Source organism: Malania oleifera, chromosome 12 (genome assembly GCF_029873635.1).
Source record: "Malania oleifera isolate guangnan ecotype guangnan chromosome 12, ASM2987363v1, whole genome shotgun sequence".
NCBI classification, from domain to species: domain Eukaryota; kingdom Viridiplantae; phylum Streptophyta; class Magnoliopsida; order Santalales; family Ximeniaceae; genus Malania; species Malania oleifera.
Window position 1 is genome coordinate 62,912,619 of NC_080428.1, and position 22,732 is coordinate 62,935,350.

Consider the following 22,732-nt stretch of genomic DNA (forward strand, 5'->3'; position numbering starts at 1 on the left):
TAGGTCAAAGGGTCTATAAATAGATTTTTAATTGCTTCATTGTTAAAAAATCAAAATCTCTCTCTCTCTTTCTCTCTCTCTCTCTCTAGAACCTGTGCCCACACACTCTCTCTCTTCAATTTTTCGTCGTTCGTTGCCCGTTTTAACGATCAGAAGTTATCACGATGATCAGGAAGAGAATATGAACAGGTCTAGCAAAGTAGATTCTTGAACTCGGGAAAAGTTAGGGTTCAATTTTCGAGCGTCTCGGATTTTTTTCAGGAATTAGGTAAGGAGATTATATTATGTCAATTATGTTTATAAGTTCTACCCGAATGGAATGTTAACATGGTTTTTATACATATAGTTATGGCTTTTCTAGGGTTTCCAAACCTAGGGTTCGGTTAACCGAATTTATTTTCAAAAACCAACCGTTTAAATTTAAGTATGATATTTTTAAAGCATAGTATTGGACTTTATGAATGTTTTCATTGGTTGGAAAATTGTTATTTCAAACCACAAGCTTGTTTTAAAATCAACTAGAGACGGTAGGGTTGATTATCTCCATTTTCCCCCTAATTAGCTATATATTTATATTTAGTAAAATAACAACTTGGAGATATCCATACCCCAGTTTTAACAGTAGTATTTACATTCTCAAGGAGATGATTTATTTATGAGTTACCAAATGAAAATTGTGTGGCATGAGTATAGTTTTTAATTGGCATTAAATGAGCAGGTTTTGTGTAATACTAAAATGTAACGGCTATAAGCCAAGATGTGAGATATGATGGCTATATGCCAAGAGATAAGATGAGATATGATGGCTAAATGCCAATTTTTACCTTACCAGTTATGACAGATATGATACGCCAATTTTTACCTAGTTAGTAATCTAGCAGATGTTTTCATAGAATTATGTATAGCTTTATGAAATGAACTATGATTACAGTTTTATTATGATGTAAATTGTCATATATGATAGTAAAGCCCTGTTATGATGATCTCATGGTAAGAGCACAATAATGTAGCTATATGTATGTAGGGGTGCAACCACACGTCTCAGATAGAGTGTGGATAGGAAAGGCGATTGGTGGCCTGGGTGTAAAGTACTCCCTGAGGCAGAGATTTCGGGCCCCCATCTGATGGAGTAATTTCGGATGACTTAGCCTTTGGGCGGCCTTCGGGTACAGATTGAGTAGGCACCATCGTACTACTTTATGTTTGACTTAGCATTAGTCAACCGGCTATTTCTTTGGTCCAGCTTCCGGGCCGCACAAACCATCATGAGGGGAAGCATGTCGCACGTGTATGTGATGGCGTGATGACGCTAGTCCTACAGATCAGGTTATATCTTCTAGGCATATATGGGCATATTTACTATAGAAATGACTATATTGAGCCAACAATATGTATTTTTCAGATTTATAGAGCAATATAGATTTTAAAATGTCAATTAAATGTATTTAAATGTTAGTAGTATATGTACACACGAAATCTCATGCTAGTCACACACTGATGATAATATAATCTGTCTTACTGAGAGGTGTCTCACTTTAGCAAACAAATGTTGTTTCAGGTCCTCTGAGGAATCGAGTTTAGCGTACCACTGGGTTGGTTGTTGAGCGTCGGTTGTTTTGTCAGAGTCGATGAGTCATAGACGGTAGCTATGTTCCTTTTGGGAATTGTAATAGTAGATTATGTTTTAGTTATGTATGAATGTATATGGGAAACAGTTAGAGACTCTGGTAAGTATTAGATGATGTATATATTTCCAATGTGCCAATTTATACATGTTAGTATGGAGCAACTGTTTTTCCTTTGTTTGGGCGGGCTGTATATGTATGGTATCAAAGAGATGTATGTTATGTATATTTAGTGGTACTTTGGGCCCACCTAGAGGGTCGGGGCGCTACAATTCTAATTAAGTATAAGGCATACAACAACATAAAATATTATATCCAAATGCCAACACAAGTATGTGTCACAATCTCCAATTGAGAGTGATGTGTGACCTCATTCTCTAGTTCCTTGGAGTTCCCCCTAGGATTATTGTCTGTGTCATATTGCCACTTACGTATGAATAACGATCTATGAGTCTAATGATCATCCATCATAACCCGAGAGTGCTACCATAATAATTGTTTGAATCACTCAACATCATAGTGACATTTAAAGTATATTTTATGACATCTTCATAATTGAATTTATGTTGTAAGTACTTCCAAAACACCTCCAACATGAACATTGTGGCTAGAGGTGTAATCGGTTTATTATGATTCAGTTATGGGCCAAATCGAAAACCAAACCATACCTTACGATTTTTAGTATTCCCAAACTAAAATCGAAACCAAACCGAATTTATTATCCCCTGGAGAACCGAACATTTGGCAATTCAGTTACGATTTTTTCGATTTTTAACCAATTTTCTAAATATTCAACAATTGCTTTTCATAAGGGTTGTTGAGAATCAATTGAGAATTTTGATTTCTAAATATTAAATGGACCAATCCTGTATTGACATAATAATTAAGTAATTATATTAATTTATATATATAATTTAAATTTAAATCAATTTTTTCGATTTTTTGGTTCGGTTATATTTTGGAAACCGAAACTGAAACCAAAACCAAAAATTTACATTTTGTAAGACCAAAAACGAATACCGAAAAACCGAACTGCTTGTGATTTTGGTACGATTTCAATCCAATCTTTCATTTTACATTATTTTCTGCACACCCCTTGTTCTGGGCTTCCAAGGTTGTCTAATGATCCATCACAGATACAAGGACATTGGATCGTAATATGTACCTAATCCAGCTTATGAACGTCCTTATTGACATCTGTCTATTTCTAGAACTCCTTCAAATATTAAGAGAGAACCCTTGGAAACACCCTAACTCTCCTAATCAATTGGCACATTGATTGGTCCCTATTGTTCACAATAACCTGAATTCAATTCTCATTAAAAGACTCCTGCGGGACACATTCCTAACACATGAAATCATGAAAGCAAGTTCCAAACTAACATTCCACTTCCTCTAAAACCCACATTCTAGTACTCAATTCCTTAATAAAGTAGCAAACCCAAGAACATTCTTCGAACTCACTGGACAGAACTCAAATCTTAATGCCAAAAGAGAGAGCCAATAGCAAACGTCCATCCAACGCCTCTTTATATCACCAATCCTTGATAGTTGATTTGGATCTCTTATTTTGGTCGTATCCTTTAAAACCCAAAACTCACTCACAAGTGAGTGGAAGTTCCACAAGGCAAACCTCTTCCCAAAGTCGACCTCAAATTCTAAAATCAACCAAGAGGTTTACCAATTCGCACCTACGGAAACTCCATACACAAAATGCCATTCTAATTGTGATTTTTTTTTCGCAAGCTACATTAAGACCCTCATTTGATACCCCAATATTTGGAGGTTGCCATCATTTTTCTACAGCAACGAAGAGGTTTATTTTTGTATCCCCTATTCCTAATAGATCTATATGCCAAACTTCCTATCTTTCCTCCAAAGATGAATCCGCATCCTAATGTCTCCCAAAATGAATTGATCTTGTAAATCGAATTAACATTCTCAAATTTCCAAAGCATACCCAAAATCCCTATGAATCACACTATTCAAAATTTCCAAAGCATACCCAAAATCCCTATGAATCACACTATTCAAGAGTCATTCATTCCATCTACATATCCACTCAATCCCCCAACTCTCCACGGCTCAATAACTCAATTTCTCCATCAAGTACCAATTTTAGATCTTCCTCACTCTCTAACAGTCCAGCTTCAACCCTAAGTAGAAAAACATGATTCCAACCTCAATGACCCTGTTACAAAGCAGGTTTATTTGACCAAAGATTTATTGTTTCTTGGTTCCTCTCTTCGTGCTGCCCCGAAAACAAGGAATTGAATGTTGAATTTTTATTTTTATGGATTTAAGTCAAATATATTATAAAATTATATTCAATATTTTTCAATCCACATTTACACAAAACTAAACCTGCACTAAATATTTTTCAAATTCCAACCAGAAGCTCTAAGAAATGAAGATTCATCGTTCCTTGTCTCCCCTCATCTCATGTAGTTTATAAATCAACATCCACCCCCAAACTGGTGATTTTGACAAGATCAGCAGTGGGAGCGCGGAGGGATGGATGAGGGTTAGCTTGAGCTTTATGTATCCAACATTAATTGATGAAACTTTAACCTAGCTGAGTGAGAACTGAGATTTTTAACCGTATCAACCAGTCGTGCCAAGCTCAAGACCAACCACTTGAAATGCCAAACATAAACATGTTAAAAAAAAAGTAACAGATTTGATTCAACTAGATAATATTTCCTTTCATTCCTACCTACCTCTAAATTAAAGGAGCACATTGTGCCACGTAGCATCTGTTTGCTTGGCCCAAACACTTTTTTCTTTTTTCACGAGGCACATTGGCATATTGAAAGAGCAATCATTGTGGCTGATTGTATAAACCTTAAGCTAATCTCGACACTACTTGAAATATCGGGTAAATACAGAAACCAATGCCTGACATGCAAGTCAGGGAGTGCAAATATTCTGCAGAAGCAGTATATCGTTTCCTTCATATCTAAATTAAAGGGGCTTACTAAATCTACCACAACAAAATCAGACAGACAGACAAAGGGCGCCGGCTAAAATATACAATCACCTGACTGTTGGGTGAACAAATGCAGTGCCAGGACACAATAAACCGCTAGCAAAAGGCTCCATAATACTTCTCCAAACCCTATAACAAAATCCCAATTACACAAATGAATGTTGTTTCTCCTCATCCCATCTACTACTTAACCCATGCCGGTTGGATAGGGTGGTGTGTGCATCCACTGCAGCGCAAGGTGAGGCTTAAAGGTTGGCCCCATGAAAAAGTCAAAAGAATTTAGGCCAGTGCAGGAAATCACATCCCAGATAAGTCGTAGTTGGTTGCCCCTTTCATTTACAAGATAAGCAGCTTCTGGCAGAGGGTTACTAGACATTTATGTGGCTTGCATCAACAGCTCTTCCTACAGAGGTTCAAGAGTGCCGCCACTTTTAAGTCTCTCCATCCGAGCTTGAAGCCCAGACAATGCCTTATCGTCCATAGGAAGGACACCGCCTCCTTGCACAGGATTTTCCATACCAGCATGGTCTGCTGCTTGAGGAACCTGACTAGAAAGGCCGAATGATGATAAATTTCCATTTATGAACGTTAACGGCCTATTTCCAGAATCCACATTCCCACCAGCAGATGCTAACTGGATGCTCTTCATCCTCTCTCTTATTGCATCTAGTGTCCCACTGGATACTGCAGTTGCCAAATTAATTCCCAGTCAGACCAAAGAAGCCACAGGATCTAACAGCAATATCACAGCATAAATTACCTCCAGAAGGGAATCTCTCATTCTTCTGGTCACCTAAATGTTGCCGCAACTCTGAATGATCGGATGTGGCACATCTTGAAGAGATGGCATTAACAGCCCCATTGTCCTCGTGCAATGGAGGTAAATTGAAGCTTGTGGGCTCATTTCTAACATTTAATGACCTTGAGTCATTTAAAGGGTTGGCATGGACAGGTGACAGTGGTGCAACTTTTGGAGAAGAAAGGGATAGTGCAGCTGGTGGAGGAGTTGACATTGGCAAACTTGAAGGTGATCTTCCAGCAGCCGCATTCTTCTCCATCTACAATAGAAGTTAAAAAGAGAGTAGTCAGCACATTGCAATTGCAGTCCTAGAATATTCTGATTCAAAAATAAATGCAAACCTGGGCTAAACCTTCTCGTATATATGTTCGAAATGCCTCACTAGCATTTTGGAGCTGAGCAAATATATCAACCTGAAAAGAATTCCACTAATTAACTTTCAAGATATATACTTTAGCAAATAGAATTTACTATCAGTATATGGAAACTTCCCCATGAAAAAACCAGTATGGAAAGTTAATATTTCTAAAAGCAAAGGCGATTCAGTTTACCTTTGGGTATAATTGGGTAATCCGGTAGAGTTCATATAAACCAATTGTACAAGTTTGCTTGTCACCAATTTTCTTGAATATCGCAGCAAGCTCTTGCTATAATCATAAATTAAATCCAAGATTACCTTTAAACACAATATAAAAGAGAATATATGCACCCAAAGAGGCCTCCGTAACACGAAATTAAAATCATGGAAACACCGACTGAAAGATTGACAAAGAAAACTAGGACACAGCAATACCTTCAATTGGGAATCAGCAGAATGTGTCGCAGTTGATGAATTATTAGCCGCTGAATCACCCCAATGAGTTTGGCCCACAGGCCCAGATGGTGTCAGCATTCTTGCAGCAGCCAATGTCTGATTTAACAAAAAAACAGAGTTAAGAGACGGGGAAAAAAAATTGTCTGCCTGAAAGGACAAAGCCAGTTTCTGCAGCTCAATTGTTACCTGGAGATTAAGATCAATGTAGGCAAGAATAATTGGTGGAGGTTCCATGTCTATAGGAACCATTGAAAGATGACCTTTTATTGCAGTCCCACAAAGCTTTACAAGTTCATGCAAGACCGTTTTAACCATGCGCAAAGGTTTGTCATCAGCTCCAGCTCTTATAGAGGTACATATAAGATAGACGAAGGAAAAAAAAAATTTGTTAGTCAGATAAAGTTGAAAAGTCAACACAATACAAACCACATTGCCATAGTATGAATTCAAAAAAATTGGAAGATACCTTCTTCTAATTTCCTCCATTCCCAATTCTTGCAGGTAAACGTGTATGCTTTGAAGGATTCGATCAAGGTCAAGATCATATATGGTACCTTGAAGAACCTGCGCCTTAGGGAATCCAATCAATGTAATTAATGATAGTTAAACACCAATCCGATTTCTAATAGTGCAAGGAATGAAAAAGAAACAGAAAATCTGACAGAAAAGCTAAAATTCCAAAATTGATTGCTTAAAAGGATCAAAAATATGAACTAGACAAGTTTATCAAGCTAAACTGCTTTTAAGTATGTAGAGCTCTAAAAAAAAATATCAAAACTGACTGTGAACATCACTCTTTAAAACTGTTTTCCATTTTTCCAAAGGGAGAAAAAAAAACAAAGAAAATAATTCAATGTGACACATTTAAACATTTTTTTTTTCAAAATATTCTTAAATGGTTTTTCTGTTTTTCAAAAAGTTAATGAAAATAATTTCCAAGACAAGATAAAAATGATATTTTAACTTTTTTCAAGCAAGGAAACAGTTAACAGTGAAAAATAATTCAAGAAAATGATGTTTTACATAATCACTATATCCATGTTAAAGACAATTTCTAAAAACAGCTAGTTGCATCATTTTATTAGCACAGGCTTGTCAAAATGGTGGGACAAGATTTATGTACCAAATCCATAAATAGAAAGCCAATTTGCAGTAGAGGAATAATGCCTTCGTAGTGTAATCCTCACCCCAGCACACGTCTCTAAATGCAAAAATATTGCGAGCATTTTGCATTCGAAAAGGTATATCATTAAACTCTCAAAGTAACACATATTCATATACATCAGTGCACAAGCATGTAGGGGTGACATTTAAACATTTCCCACACAAACATGAGAAACTTAACCATCCAAAACAACTCAACATGCCAATGTTTAACTAAAGGGGGAATAAGAAGGCAAGTAGCATTACCTTTGTAATTTTGGCTAAACATCTGAAAATAAGTTCAGAGAACTTATAATTTCTAACAGCAAGATTCTCATTTGTTGCAGGTGATGGCCACCTTGAGGGGTCTAATGGACGGAAGAGATTAATTAGTACAACAAAGGAAGAAGTTCGTTCAGCGTTCTCCTGTATCAACAACCCCAAGTTAGAATAACTATAGCACATATTCCAAAAAATCATAAGAAATGCAGTTCAATTTTTAAAAGAACTTAACCAAAATTTTAAGCATCAAAACATTAAGAGCTTTCAGAAGTGGACTGCCATCATCCATATGGGGAATCCTTTCATCCAAAAGCCAGAGCAGAAGCTCAGTGATGAGTCTATCAAGAGTACTCTCCTTAACAGCATGAGCAATTCTCTTGTTCTGAAACGTCTGAGGCAAATTATGAAGAATCAGATTAGCAACATATTATTGAGAATATAATTCGATGTAAGAAAGAAAATACCAACCTCCCCAGAAAATTGGCCTTAATAATTCTAAAAACTCAAAACTTCTATTGCTCTCAATTTTCTATGCATTGTTGTTAGAATCTTATGATCCGTGATTTGATTCATATGATTCATATCAATTCCACACAAAATCATTTTTACTAACATATCTAAAAAAAAAATGAATTGTTGCCAAATCTATCGATTCACCATGTGAATCTAACAAATCGATCTGAATCCATCTATTTAAACAATTCTGGACCCTATCATATCAAAACCTCAAAAACAGCATTTTTTTTTTTTCACATGATTACCTTCCATTCCTTGTCTACATCAGTTCTGTGCTAAAAAAGAAGAGTAAATAGAACTTCAGGTCTTATGCTGCATTCACCATTCACAAAACCATTCTTCACTCTTAAAGGAGTTTAGTGTTGTGCCATTCAGAAGGGGCAGAACACTCATCAGCTAAGGCGGTACTCATGTTTCATTGTGTTGTCAAGATTCAAAGGTTGGTTTTATTAGCAGCTTTTCAATTATCATTTTCTTTAGGTTAATTATTTTTTTTATTTTTAATTCAAGAAAGAATACACATGAAACATTAATTTTTTAATTGTAACACCAAAAGTTCAGGTTTTTATTTTTTTTTTTCTTGATTCCTTCCCTTCAACAGCATAAAGTTCAATTTTTTTATTAATATTTCTTGATTCATTCCCTTACTTTTCATTTATTTAGGGATGCATACACATGAAATATGATTCTTTTTTTCACTGTCAAAATTTAAATGTAGTTTATTATTTCACTGATTGTTCGTATATCAAAAAATGCATGTCATTTAGAATTGATTTTGAAATTTTGTATGGATCCGATTCGATTCTCAATTTTGGAAATTCGATTAATGATTTGAATCTCGACTGGAAAACTATGTTTTTATGCAAATAAACATAATCATATGATGCAAAATGATAAGAATTGGTTGCTAACCTGCACAAGTGTGTTTAGGACATATTTACATGACCTTGATGAAGCTCCTGAGAGAGTGAGATTGAAAGTCTCAGCCACCTGTTTAAAAAATAATAATAATAAGTCATAACTAATCTTTAAACAATGTAGGACATAAATGTAGAAACGTAATGATGAAGCCATAATGTTGTTGCCTTGTTTGCCAAACAATAAACAAGTCTATCTGCATCCTTCACAATATCATCCACTGCACTGCCTTCTGGATCACTGTTGGCCTGTGCCAACTCATGACACACAACTTTCATTCCTTCAACAGACTGCATCAAAAGATTCAAAACAACATTAGCTCGGAAGGTGGTTTCACACATTTTTCTAAAACAAGTGTTCCTGTTGTAAGGGACATCAAGTTATTTGTCCATGTCCTGGCCGCAATCAATTTTTGCATACTTAGGTTGCACCTTTTGGAGCCTATAGTGATTTCCCCCCTTCTTCCTATTTATTTACAAAAAAAACAAAAAACAAAGAAAGGCAGCTGCACGAGTGCCTCAGCAATCCGAAAAAAATTTAAATTTTCTCTCAACAAAATAGTTCTTGCAGCAAACAACCATAACTACGGCTTCTTACGTGTTGGAAATATAGAATCAAGGGGTAATAAATTTTATGATGAAAAACAACATATAGATGCAACTACATAAGTGGCAAACCTGCTCAGGGGAGCCAAAAGAAATGATATCCAGAGCTTCATTCCAGTCTGTGGGGCCAGGTGCACCAAGCGCTCGGGGCATTAAATGTCTCTCCACCTGAAGCCCCGGATGAGCATAGTTTTCCCTAGAACCGACCATTGACAAAATAAAACAGAATGTGCAAAGCAACATTTAATACAGAACATATATGGCTTATCTATTAAGTAAAGAACAGGGCTATAAAAATCTGAAGCTTCACAAAAATGTAAATCACAATACCTAGTAAAGATTGGGCCAGACGCAGATCTTGAGGCCTCCCCACTTTGCTCAGCTAATTCAGGCCTAGAAGTAATAAAAAAATTTCAGTTGAAATACACTTCATTAAAAAGAATGAAAGTAAACAAAGATCTATCCAATATGTATGCAAGCTGTCTTTCCAACATATCCCAAGGGAGAGATCCAGGGCCACTTTTACATAAGAAAAATTGTTCCAAACTAACATATTTAAGCAAGGGAATGAAACATTTCAGTTCAAATGAACATAGAAAGGACACAGAATCAACAGCTTCCTAAGAATTATTGGTAAATAATGTGCAATAATTGTGGACCATAACCTATGTTTGCACCATCATAACGTAAAAGTTTCAGCTGCAGCAAATATACATCAATGTCACTCGAAGACTAAGTACAAACAAGCAGATGCAAAGATTAATGGAAGTAGATATGCACCCATTGTCCCTAACAGAACGCCGTAAAGCAGCTCTAGCTTCACCAGGCTTTCCTTCCTTCCTCTTCTCCATCTCTCTAGCCTGAAAAAGAAAAAGACAATTATAATGAAAAAGAAGATTTGAAACAAACATAATGCCAAAAAAAAAAATGTGCTGACCTTCCACTTAAATCTATCATCTAACATGCTTTTCTGAGCATCTGTCAACTTTCCAACATATCTCCATATGTCATCCCCTGAGAAGAAAAGAAAAGTTACTCAGAAATAGCTAGGTGACTAAGGCTTGAATACATAGCACACTAGTTGTGTCTGCACAAGTTTTATGAGGTGCAAACAATGCTGCAATAGAAACATCTTCGAAGATTTTGAATTTTCTTTGTTCACTCTAATGAAAATTTCCTGTAGCTTGTGTAGCACAAAACAGAAATGGGACAAATTAATTTATTGTGCACATATAATCTAGCTATTGCAATATCTGATTGGGAAAAATCACGACATGAAAATGAAAATATACAAATTGACCGAATGAAAACAATAATAAGATATTGCTCTGTTTACAAATATAAAATGGCGATGAATTATAAGGATTTTCAAAAGAGCGAACTAACATATTTAAGGAGACAATTTCTATAACAATAAAAAATAAAAATAAAAATTGGAGTGCCTTCAAAAGGAGTCCAAGCCTATAACAAAGAAGCTAAGACACCAATATAAAATAGTTCAAAAAATAGACATTTTTTAATAGAAACAATTTATTAGAGAATTTCAGTCAGTCAAAAACCTTCCTCGTAGACATGTTTTAAGACAAAAAAGTTACAAAGAGTGGGAAAGGAAGGGAGCATATCGAGTAAACAACACGCGGTTTTTAATAGAAATTGGTTAAAAGAGGGGAATAGAGAGAGTGAGTGTGCGTGAGATTGTGAGTGTGAGAGAGAGATAATGATGGTTGCCCACATATCCACACTACGTTCCCATGGGTCCAATAATAACAATAAAAATCATTTTAATAAGTTGAACACAGCTGAAAATGTAAACACTTGGTCGGGGCACATCCATGTCTGATGCATCATTGGCAAAGGTTAGAAAAGAATGAAGCAAAACAAAACAAATAATGCAGAAGTGTAGTACACAAATTTTATAAATAAATTGAGCTGTAGATCATTAACTGGAGAACATACCAAGAATTTTATAACCAGTAGCTAACGCATTTAAAGCAGCTTTCCTGATTTCACCATCTCTTTCAGCTGTCAAGCTAGCAACAAGTTGCAAAGATTTCAACTGACCACCAACCTGTAAACAAATAAATGAGCAAGCATCCAAAAAATGAATAAGAACCACGATGAACTTTTTTATCTTTACCTCCGCTCCATGATGATCAATTAAGAATCCAACAAGATCCACACATTCTATTCGAGTTCGATTGTTTTTAGACCGCAAACCCTCCAAAATATAAGGAAAAGCCTTTGCCGCTGAATATATGCTAAAAATTTGTTTAGCCAGCTCTCGCATTTTTTCTCGTACTTTCTCAATGTTGTGTCCCGACTGTAGCACAGCAAATAAAACATCAACCAGTGTCTCACAAAATGTACTCAATCTACTTACGCATTAAATATGACTTACAATAACGAGAACAAATAACAAACCATACAAAGCACACCAAGAGCAGCATAACGCAATCACCATACATAAAAACTTGAAGAATACGAGTACCCCATGAATGACATAATTAGATGAATAAATGCAATAATTTATTCTTTCAAAGGTAACCAAGAACCTTCTCTATCAGGCAAGGAAGGAAAATAGCTGCTTCTGATTCAGTCAAAGTGTAGGCCTCAACCCTTAAGGTTTCAAAAAGTTCAGAAAGGAATTCCAACACCTGTTCATGTCAGCATGAAGACTTAATTAGTCATTTTACACCTAGCTTGTTTACAGGCTCAAGACTAGGAAAAGAACAGATGAACACTGAACCTTCAGCAGGCATGTTGTGTTAGATTCACAAAGTCTCAAAACAAACCACCTCAAAAGTATATCTAAAACTTCAATGATTTCCTTCCCAACGGACGAAATTGACTGGATAAAGAGCAGAACGTTATAGAACAGACGATACATTCCAATAATTTTAGCAATAATATCAAAATACCACCTTCTGCAGCATCTCAAGTCCATCAACTTGCTTCCTAAAGTCAGTACTTAGAAGCCGTCTATGCAGATCCTCTCTGAAATATTTCATAATATCATTCTGTGGCAAATGAATGTTTCAGGAATCTGTCAGTGTTTATGGTAAAATAGAAACTAATAATTATTCTGTAAATGCTCACATCCTATACAAACCTCAAGATCTTGAATCTGTTCTAACCGTGGCTCTTCAAATTTAAACCTGCGAATAACCATTCTCTCCCTCTCATCCTGCAAATATACCACGGAAATTTAACAAAGATTTGAACATAACAAAAAATAATTGAACTTTTCTAAGTATTCCCAAAGTTCCGAATCTGGGTCGAGTATACCTTGCTCGAGTCCTTCACATTTATCAAAACCTGTGACTGGACAGCAATATCTTGAACAGACATGATAGAGTCTGGCTTTGAGCCTTTAGCTGAAGTTGCTCTCTGTTCAAACCAAGAAACACTCAGAATCCTTTTCATCATTTTTTTCACCAAAAAGTAATATAAGCAGGCAGCAAAATACCGAAGACATAGCTCTGCTCCCATGCTTAGACACACGATCACCATAACCATTGGTAGCAGGTTTTCCCACCTTAGAGGTGCTTTTTGTTGAAATCCCCATTGAAACTGTTTTTGCTGAATCGAATGATTCTAGAAGCAAATATCAGATTAGCATGAAGTATAACCAAGAAAAATAAAACTAAACAAAACCCAGCCATAAGTTTACAACATCAGACCTTGAAAAGCCACATAAGGCTGTTTCAGTCTTTCAAGAACAAAAGCTAAAGCTGGCCCATGTATATCTTTCAAATTTTTGGTCAACTGAAACAAGGATATAAGGACATAAACTAAAGAGCCAATTTAATTTAAACCAAAAACAACAAAAACTGTGTGTCTGGCATACTGTTTCTTGTCCGCAAACTCTCAATATTTCAACAATACAGCCTTCTGCTGCTTTCCGAACATCTGCTGCTTTATCCTACACAAAATATCCACACCTTCAAATAATCTATTATTATAAGAGCAGCAAAGAATTCTAACCGAGCAAAATGCAACGAAAAATATATTTCTAAGAAAATGTCAGTGCTTTATCTTCAATTTAATAATTACCGTCATTGCTAAAGCAGCTGGTTTCAGCAGATAAACAGCTTCAGAAAAATCACTTAATCCAGAAAGTTGCCTTGATAACCAATCAAAAAGGTCTTTACGACCTTCTGCACCAAGCTTGGAATCCGTCAAAGCTGCTGTGATGTAAGGAACCTATAGAAAACAGAGTAATAATGATATATGAGTAGAAGAAAAGCGAATCACATGCATGGCGAACATTTCTGGGAAGGAATATTACCATTTTATCAAGATTTACGGCACTGATCCAGGAATCCAAAGTAGTCAATGTACATTCTCTCATGTGTTTTTTGTTGTCACCCAGGCATTTTAGAACATCCGACAGAATGCCCTGCAAGACACACCTTCAAGATTGAAGTTCAAGATTCTAAAAGACAGCGATATTTACAGAAGTTGAAATAAATTTTAAATCAAGATGACTAACCTTGCTTGCCTTCTCAACACCTGGACCCATGGCAGATGCAACACCACCAACAGTCGACAAGGCTGCCATGACTAGATTTTTGTTGCTGTCATATAACCGCCCTTTAAGACCACCAAATAACTCCACTGGCAGTGGAATAGAAAACACACAATCAGGAGATTACAACATTTAATAATGTGTGTGTGAAAGAGAGAGAGAGAGAGAAAGAGTGAAGCTTAGCATGCTAGATGGATGCCATTTTGTTAATGCATGTTGTAAAAAGCATCTCTTTCCAAGTTCTGTCCGGTCTACTTGATGGATGCCATTATGTTAACTCATATGGTACAACACATCAACTCCCAAGTATTCCTGAACTCAAAAAGAAAAAAAAAAAAAAAAAGGTGCAGAACAGTTTAATACCAGTTCCAGTTGGCTGAATTCGTTTATTGGCCTCTTCCAAAATTTTATTCACCGCTTCAATTGATTCTAAGCGGGCCTGAAATAATGCAACAGGGACAACACAATCAAGGTGCTTCAAAAGAGTAAGAAAATTTACAAAATTTATACACAAAAGTAGAAACTCATAATGGACAGATTTTATGTATGTCTAATATAAGATGTCCACAGCCGGACCACCTTCCAATCATGGCTTTCCAAGCTCTTCAGCAGAGTTGGTGTGATCTTTCCACTAATATCTTCCCGTGGCAAGCTATCTAGACCACCAGCAGACATAGACAACGAGGAATCTGGTGCCTTTATAGTTCTCTTTAGAACAGCAGATGCACCCTGTATGGCATTACACTGTAATAATAAATAACTAATAACTATGGACAAGAAAAGTTATTAGCAGAAACAGAAGATGAATAGTAACCTCAAATGGGTTTTTCTCATATTCTGCATCAAGTGCGCTGAGAAGTGCAGGTTTGACATCTGTAAGAAACCCTTTGATATCTACACAAAAGGAAAATCTAAGAGACTCTACAATGAACTTAAAACAAGTGCATTATTAACAACTAAAATAAGAAGATACCTGGACCAACAAATTTATGCAAGGCACCAATAAGCTTGATAGTAGCATTTCTAGCGGCAGCGGCACTGGATTGTAGTCCAGTATCTTTGCAAAAATCAATTAAATCCTGTAAAATCAAAGACAAGTTTTCCCTTAATTGCCATCGGTAAAGAAAACACAATGGTGAGATAATACATTCAAACAGAAGTAATTTGAATAAAGGAATAATAACAATAGTAATACCTTCAGTTTCAAATGTGAAATGCCGAAGTCGTCTACAGCTGAAACCATCCACAAGATGCCCTCACTAAGAACCTTAGGATTCTTGTGCTCTTTCATGATTTTGTAAAGCTACAAGAAAATAATTTTGAGAATTTCATGAGGTGAAGACAACAGTGCCAACATCAAAAAACGAAAATAGAGAATATTTTTCTTTGCTCCAGCAAGACAAATTCTGTATGGGAAAGTCATTGGAAGGAAAAATCAAATTGCAAGTATGCATACTCTTTCAAAAACGAATCCCGGGCCTACTGCTTCAGAAAAAGTAGTAAGACACTTCATGGCATGACTTCGGGTCTTTATGTCCGCTACCCTTTCACTTATGCCTGGCAAACAGACACACAAGATGCTGGCCATTAAATACCAAATTTTGAAAAAAAAAAAAAAAAATCACAAGTAGGAAGGATCTACTTCTTGCATTACTATGATTTTCTCTTTCTTATTTTTAAAAAATGTCTTTTTTAAAAGAAGCTGAATACCTACCCAGAAGGCAAAGAACAACACACTTCTTCGGAAATTTAGCTGCTGCTGAAGCTATATGAGTAATGACTTCAATAACCTGTTGCTGGACCTGCATCATTTACAAAGCTATTAGAAAGCTGAATAAATAGAGCAGTATAATCCACCCAGTCTCATCAGAAAAAACTTTCAAACACCTGAACATTTTTCTCGTTCCAACCAGGAAGAGCACAAAGTAAACGAATCAAAATTTCTGCAGACTGGTTAAGTTCCTGTATGCCTTCAACTTGTTCTTTTAATGAGACAATTGCTGCATCAAAATGAATTTAATTTCCACAGATTTAGGTTCTGAAAATAAAAATCACCATATTGGCAAATATAAACAAATCTACAATATGCAGGAAACGTAAACGATTCAATGGATCTACAAAGTCACATTGACAAATTCTTACAGGCATGACTCTAAATTTAACACATCCAAAATGTTTCTCCTAGTACATTTCAGAACCCTGAGGATTAATATGAGTTGCAGTCTCAAAAATGTAAAAATTGTTAATTTCAGCCAAATTCATTTCAGTTTAGTCAAAACATTTAAGTTCCAGTCTGTTTCCATCAAATGACTCTGTCGTTGAGCTCTGTGGCAATGTCTTCATTGGAAAAACTTGTACTTGATTGAGGAAAACAAGTTTCTTCAAAATCAAGGGCTTTTAGATATCAAACTTTCCATGGTGTATGCTTTCTATTTTTTATTTATTTTTTGCCAAGGGAATGCTTTTATTTTTCTGTTCTTCAGGCTTAAAGAGTTTTATTTGTTATGACTTCTGTTTCCTTAGTATTAAATCACTGTACCCAACTCATTATGATAAATCTGATAACCTAGATATTACTTTAACTTGAATTTTTTGAATTTTCAATCTTTTCCTCAAAATAACATAATTTATCAGATCTATAAAAAAAAAAATACTTTGTTATCAAAATCAGAAAATCAATTATATTTTAGGTTGCTACATAAATTACCAAAATAGATTGACAACTTAAATACTTTCATATCTTTTCGCAATATTTTTTACATATTTAGAACTTCATTATCTTTTCAAGAAAATTAACTACTAAATATAATGTGTTAAAATCACAATTATATTATACTTGGCACTTCATAAACTTTTTAAAACCAACACTATCATACTCATGTTATCAATTTTGATGAGTTAGCAATTTATTGGATAAGCAAAATGCAAATGTTATTTGAGTTTTGTATGTAAATTACCATAACAGAATGAGGACTTTCCATCAGCTTGCAATTTTTTTTAAAATTTCTAACAATATTTTTATATAAGTTTTGCATTTCATGATCATTTAAAATAAAAATCAAATGCAATGGGTTAAATTACAACTATTTAAATCCTTTTATTTATTTTCGCAAGTAAGAAATATATTGAATAAAAAATGTGCAAATGTTATGCATTCCTACCCCCGGATGATTGCAACAATGACTGCAAAGACACATTGAATCATTTTATGGGTATAATACAGCATGCTCTTAACATACTATATTTGAAATAGATATTTTGTTTGCAATTTTTTTTCATGTGTTTAACAAACCTTTTGACTATAATGTTGCATTTCAATTAAAATAAGTTGTCTGCCTAATAACAAAATAACCGATATTGATCTAGAATTAAGTCCAAATCTGCATGTTGATCCATGTTTACAGGTCTTTTGACAACCTCAAATAAGAAAACAAAAGGTCAAGTGCTGAAAACACAAACATGAAGCAGTTTGGATGAGAATGATACGGGACCTTCTAGACGTTCTTTCCAAACACTACTCTTCAATTGAGAAACAGTATCTGCCTGTATAAGAGAACCTATCCTGCTTTCAATTTCTTCAAGACCCATCTCTGCTGGCTAAGCATATTAAGAAAAACTAAATCAATAAAGATGTCAACAATACATATAGAGAAAGAATCAAGTCTACAACAATCAACAAAGAACATCATATCAATTTACCTCAATATCTTCAGGTTCAGCTGATTTTGGAGCCTTCGGCTGCCCAGCTCCATCACCTTTCTTGTTAGCACCCAATTTTGCAGAGCCTCCTTTCTTGTTAGCAGGCTAGGATCAACGCAAAAGAAAATATGAATATCAATAAAAACATGCAAATTGACCTAAAATCAAATATGTTCTAAACAATAATATGATATCACTAATTAAGGTTATAAATAAATCTCACAGCTGCCTGAACAGGCTTCTTCCTACTAAGCATGCTTGCAGCTGATCTCCTAACAAATGAACTTTCAGAAGCCTGCACAGAGATTGATCAGTCATAAAAATCCCATATTATAGCATGAGAGGGAAACCAAAAAATGCAAATTAAAAACAAGTAATGCAAGAATAAACAATACATAAGAGTCAACAACGATAAAAAATTGCATTAAAAAAATTAGATTTGAACAAAAAGAAAAATAAATGTCAAAATCTTTGAGCCTGAACTTAATACACTATTATAATTAAATTTCCATTCAGGAACAATCAGTCAAGTAACTCTTCCCCTTTCAAATTTTTATTACTCTTTCTGGCAGGATGTTAAATAAGAATTTGATCAACGGGCTATAACCCATGTACAATGCAACGACAGAAAACAACAAATCAAAGCCTTAAGTCCAAGTAGGTGAGGTCAGCTACAAGAATCTTTTTCCACCAATTTACATAATCATGGGCAGTAAAGCAGCACCAGAGAGAGAGAGAGAGAGAGAGAACATAAGTAATAAAGGGTACAAAAGAGTCAAGAATTGTAAGAATGTCAATTATTTACAAGCCCCTATACCAATAGTCCACTTATCTTCTTCTTCTTTTTTTCGCAAAATAAATATTTTAAGAAAGAGAGGAGAGAAATTACCATCTGGGAAAGGACAAAATATCCTCATGGCAGGGGGGGTAAAAAAAATATATAATTAAAGGAAAATAGAACCAACAACCCTAATCAAGAAAACATATCAATAAACCCTTCCTTTCATAATTGATAGAGCTTTGAAGCCCTTCTAAGTCCTGCTGACCTCACTTGACTTTAGCAGTACATTCAATCAAACTTCATTCACTCCAGGATCGGACAACCACAATCCCATTTCATCCAAACAATTTTGGGCAGAAACATCCTACTCACTATTCTTCACAAAAGTAGGAAGAATCCCATTCTTGCACTTATTAATCACAGCCAAATACTCACCCAAGCCCCCTCCTCAAAAGTAGATAAATTCTCTAAACCTTCAACAGAGAAGGGGCACAAAAAAAAAATACCCCCTAGTGCATTAGAGAAATAGGAAGCATAATCCAAATTTTCCGATTCTCATTCAATAATAGAGCACTATCACAGATAGTCACCATCAAATTCACCATCCCTTTCTGGATAAACTCCCTCCCCCACAAAAAATATTTTCTCCTCCTGTTTACCATCTTTACTTATGTCAAACTTTGAGCAATTAGAGAGCTGTCCACACAAAAATTTCCAGCATAATCTACTTCTATAATTTGGCCTCCCTGTATGTTTGAATTTATGCAATTATTTACAAGCACATTTTTCTTACCTTGCCCCTTCTTTGCTGATTGACAATCATACACTGTCGAAACCATAGCCATCTGACAATTATTTACATTCTGTAAATTCCCAGAAATACTTTCCTCTTGACACGAACCATTGTCAAAGCCCTTAGCCTTCTCTCCTCCATGTGATTGAATTTTCTGCTTCCACTGAGAGACTCCCCCTGTGTAACAGCCCTGGGCCCAACTCCGATAAGGTATTGTCCGTTTTACCCACTTGCTTCACGGGTTTGTCCTATAAAAGGCGCCTCACTTGATTGGAGCCCAAAACCCCCTTATAAGCCCAAGATCTCCCAAAGTACACATCTGATGTGGGACCGTGACACCCAGTTATGCCTTCAGCTAAAAGTCCATTCTCAGAACACTATCCACTTTGGAAAGATTCTGTTCATGCTTCCCTCTTAATTCTTGATTCTATCTACAAGAATATTCTGGGGCCTCATAACTGCCTGAGCCCCACAAAAAGAAAACCTCACAAGCCCTTGTTAGAAAGTAAATTAGACCCTTGGGTTTTAATACCTGGCTCTTGGACTTTGACAGCAAAAATTGAAGAGTGGACTTGATCCTTAAATTGGCCCATCTCAGAATGGGCTGAATTGATATCTCCTCCCTGTGAAGAGGAATTAACTGATTGTTCTTTCTCCAGCTTCGAAATAGAACTGGTTTTAACCCCAAACATATTGCAGAGTCAGACAAGGAGACTGGGCCTGCTTCAGAGAAGGAGAATTGAGTAAATCCATGGAATTCTCATTAGATGAGCTTTTTAGGCATGATTGTTAGAAAGCTGAACTGAATCCATGGGCTACCCATTAAAATTATTAAATGGACTGACTTTGGGCCTTTTGCTAGGAAATCTACTTGAATCCATGTGCTGCCCAATGAAATTATTCAGTGGGCTTTGGGCCCAATTTCTAACGAGAAAAACTTGCAAAGCCTGAAAAGTGTATAGGTCTGCTCCAGAGAAGATAGTTTACTTGAAACCATGGGCTGCCCATTAAATTTAGTTGGATCTAGCCCACCAATGCCCATAATCTGACCCAAGGTCAAAGTAATGTGGACCATATCTGGCCCACTCCATTACTTGCATTCCCAGAATTTCACCTTCCCCCTATCATAAACCCAAGCTGCAATGAAATCTTCCAGACTAGCATGTGCCGCCAGATCCACGAGAAATTGTACCATACCTGTACAGGTGCCACAACGCCACCCACCCTGCTGGACCTTTGGCAACAAATCTCCCACCAAGGCATTCTTCCAAATCAGGGACCTTCTGTGTACCTCCCACTGACTCAAAGGCTGCAACCAAACTATGCCAAGTTTCCCCTTTAAATTCCCCCAGAATGCAGATAGAGTAAATGCAACTGTTCAATTGCACACCCAATTCCAAAAACTTACCTTTGCGAGACCCAAAATTGCATTCTACCAAATGTTCTGTGACGAATGAAACACCCAAAGAGTATAAGATGAGACAAATCGCACACCCATCTTGCAGCCAAAAGAGTGATCCAATCCACCAACTCCTAAATTGGTATTTCGCCTCCAAGTGAACAAAACATCCCTCCCTGACCTTTTCTAGATGCAGATTGAAAGTCCTGCTTTTGATCCGCACCAACTTGAGGAGGTTCTCCTCCATACCTTCCTTTGAACAGATCCATAGGAGGAGAAGAGGGAGAACACACAAGAGAGTGAGGACAAGAGTGAGACAGACATTTCAAAAATAAATAAATAAACAATAATTTTTTTAATGTAAACACAGATATTAGTAAAGAGAATAGAGGGAATCACAGACACTCCAAATTCCTTAAGGTAGTCCATCTATCCTTGATAGCATTTAACGACACAGCTAATCCTTCAAAAGCTTTTTTATTTTTCTTCCACATAATCTAAAAAATATTACAGGCAATAAGAGTCCATGCTTTCCTTCTTTCCTCACTTGAAGGAATACCTTTCCATGCCCATACTTCTCCCTCCACTGTCTTGAAAATAACCCAGGCTGTCTGATCAGTCCCATGGCCAGGTCCCAAAGATTTCTGGCTCATGGACAATTTTAAGGGGATACAATAAATTTTCCACACTCAAAAAAAGCATATGTTGACCAGAGACTCCTTTTTCTGCAGGCAAGTTTCTAATGCTCTCTCAAAATGAATAAATATGTGAAAAAGATCTCCAAGGACACTCGCAAATATTAGCATCCCATCCATTCTCCTATAAGCCAAATTTACTGTTTGAAGGGATTTCACTACGAAGGAAAATCACCAAAACCATTTATCCATCAAAGCAATGTTTCAAGACACCAGATACCCAAACCAGCCTCATCCAAATCTACAAACCACTTACCAACTAACCAAATGATCACTCTTCTCACCCTTTCTGAAAAAAAGGAAATCCTATATAATATTTTATTATCACCCCCTCCACCTTAACTGGAAAAAGAATAAAAATAAAAAATAAAAATAAAATAATAATAATAATAATAATAATAATAATAATAATAAAAAAAAAACCCCAATAGCAAGATACCCCTGAATTAAAGTACTACAACCTCCTGGAGAAAATAAGGCACCCTTCCATCCATCAACATGCTCAAAAACTTTATCACTAGATCCCAAAAATGAACAACCTAGATTACCACCTACAGGAACTAAATAAATCAAATGGCAATCTAAAAAAGAAAGCATGCAAAATAAAAAAGTTCTAGCAACCTATCCAAACTAAAATTAATACATCAAAACCACTTTTACTCGTATATATTTTTAGATCAGACACCCTAGGATGACCCAAAAGAAAAGGATAATATTCTCCACGAACTGCAAATGACACATAGTGACATAACAACCTTGTCATTCCCCAAACAATCCCCTCCATTAAACCTTCATCTACTACAGCCCTATCAATAAACTACAAAAATTTTCCAGTGCGAGCACAAACAAAAAGGTTAGAGGATCCCTCAGCGGATTCCCCTGGAATCCCAAAACCACAACTTAGGTTTCTCATTTACAATGACTGAAAAGGAAGAACCACACAAATGCTAGTCAAAGGCCTAAATCTAGCACCTGAATGAAATGAGTCTTTTAGGGACCAAAGTGACAATAGTAGAATTAATGCTCATACCAACAACCCCATTAAAGTAAAGTTCCTGCAAATAATATTCACAATTTATGTTTCTCCCTCTTAACATCTTTTGACCTCCATTAAAGCCTGAATAAGAGCCCACCAACCTGGACTTG

The 22,732-nt window shown here is 35.9% G+C and overlaps 1 protein-coding gene across 3 annotated transcripts in view; it reads right to left on the reverse strand.

The window, feature by feature from the left end:
- Positions 1-4,432: 4,432 nt before the first annotated feature.
- LOC131144979 (protein MOR1) overlaps positions 4,433-22,732 on the reverse strand; it is a 44,743-nt gene continuing 26,443 nt past the window's right edge. For 2 of the 3 annotated variants that reach the window (XM_058093982.1, XM_058093984.1), the window contains exons 16-54: positions 18,142-18,213; positions 17,919-18,023; positions 17,711-17,816; positions 16,107-16,219; positions 15,934-16,021; positions 15,676-15,776; positions 15,415-15,522; positions 15,193-15,298; positions 15,034-15,113; positions 14,799-14,948; positions 14,583-14,658; positions 14,184-14,308; positions 13,980-14,090; positions 13,745-13,894; positions 13,539-13,613; positions 13,372-13,456; positions 13,158-13,285; positions 12,977-13,078; positions 12,801-12,875; positions 12,613-12,708; positions 12,438-12,539; positions 12,244-12,345; positions 11,829-12,011; positions 11,648-11,759; positions 10,629-10,705; positions 10,472-10,551; positions 10,022-10,084; positions 9,764-9,887; positions 9,254-9,376; positions 9,081-9,158; positions 7,885-8,043; positions 7,638-7,796; positions 6,694-6,797; positions 6,414-6,570; positions 6,207-6,323; positions 5,965-6,060; positions 5,755-5,826; positions 5,375-5,672; positions 4,433-5,298 (exon numbers count right to left, since the gene is read on the reverse strand). In XM_058093982.1, coding sequence (XP_057949965.1) covers positions 5,018-5,298; positions 5,375-5,672; positions 5,755-5,826; positions 5,965-6,060; positions 6,207-6,323; positions 6,414-6,570; positions 6,694-6,797; positions 7,638-7,796; positions 7,885-8,043; positions 9,081-9,158; positions 9,254-9,376; positions 9,764-9,887; positions 10,022-10,084; positions 10,472-10,551; positions 10,629-10,705; positions 11,648-11,759; positions 11,829-12,011; positions 12,244-12,345; positions 12,438-12,539; positions 12,613-12,708; positions 12,801-12,875; positions 12,977-13,078; positions 13,158-13,285; positions 13,372-13,456; positions 13,539-13,613; positions 13,745-13,894; positions 13,980-14,090; positions 14,184-14,308; positions 14,583-14,658; positions 14,799-14,948; positions 15,034-15,113; positions 15,193-15,298; positions 15,415-15,522; positions 15,676-15,776; positions 15,934-16,021; positions 16,107-16,219; positions 17,711-17,816; positions 17,919-18,023; positions 18,142-18,213 — 4,539 coding nt within the window. In that variant the 3' untranslated portion in view covers positions 4,433-5,017. The remainder of the gene's footprint in view (positions 5,299-5,374; positions 5,673-5,754; positions 5,827-5,964; positions 6,061-6,206; positions 6,324-6,413; positions 6,571-6,693; positions 6,798-7,637; positions 7,797-7,884; positions 8,044-9,080; positions 9,159-9,253; positions 9,377-9,763; positions 9,888-10,021; positions 10,085-10,471; positions 10,552-10,628; positions 10,706-11,647; positions 11,760-11,828; positions 12,012-12,243; positions 12,346-12,437; positions 12,540-12,612; positions 12,709-12,800; positions 12,876-12,976; positions 13,079-13,157; positions 13,286-13,371; positions 13,457-13,538; positions 13,614-13,744; positions 13,895-13,979; positions 14,091-14,183; positions 14,309-14,582; positions 14,659-14,798; positions 14,949-15,033; positions 15,114-15,192; positions 15,299-15,414; positions 15,523-15,675; positions 15,777-15,933; positions 16,022-16,106; positions 16,220-17,710; positions 17,817-17,918; positions 18,024-18,141; positions 18,214-22,732) is intronic. The other variant, XM_058093983.1, reaches the window with a different exon arrangement.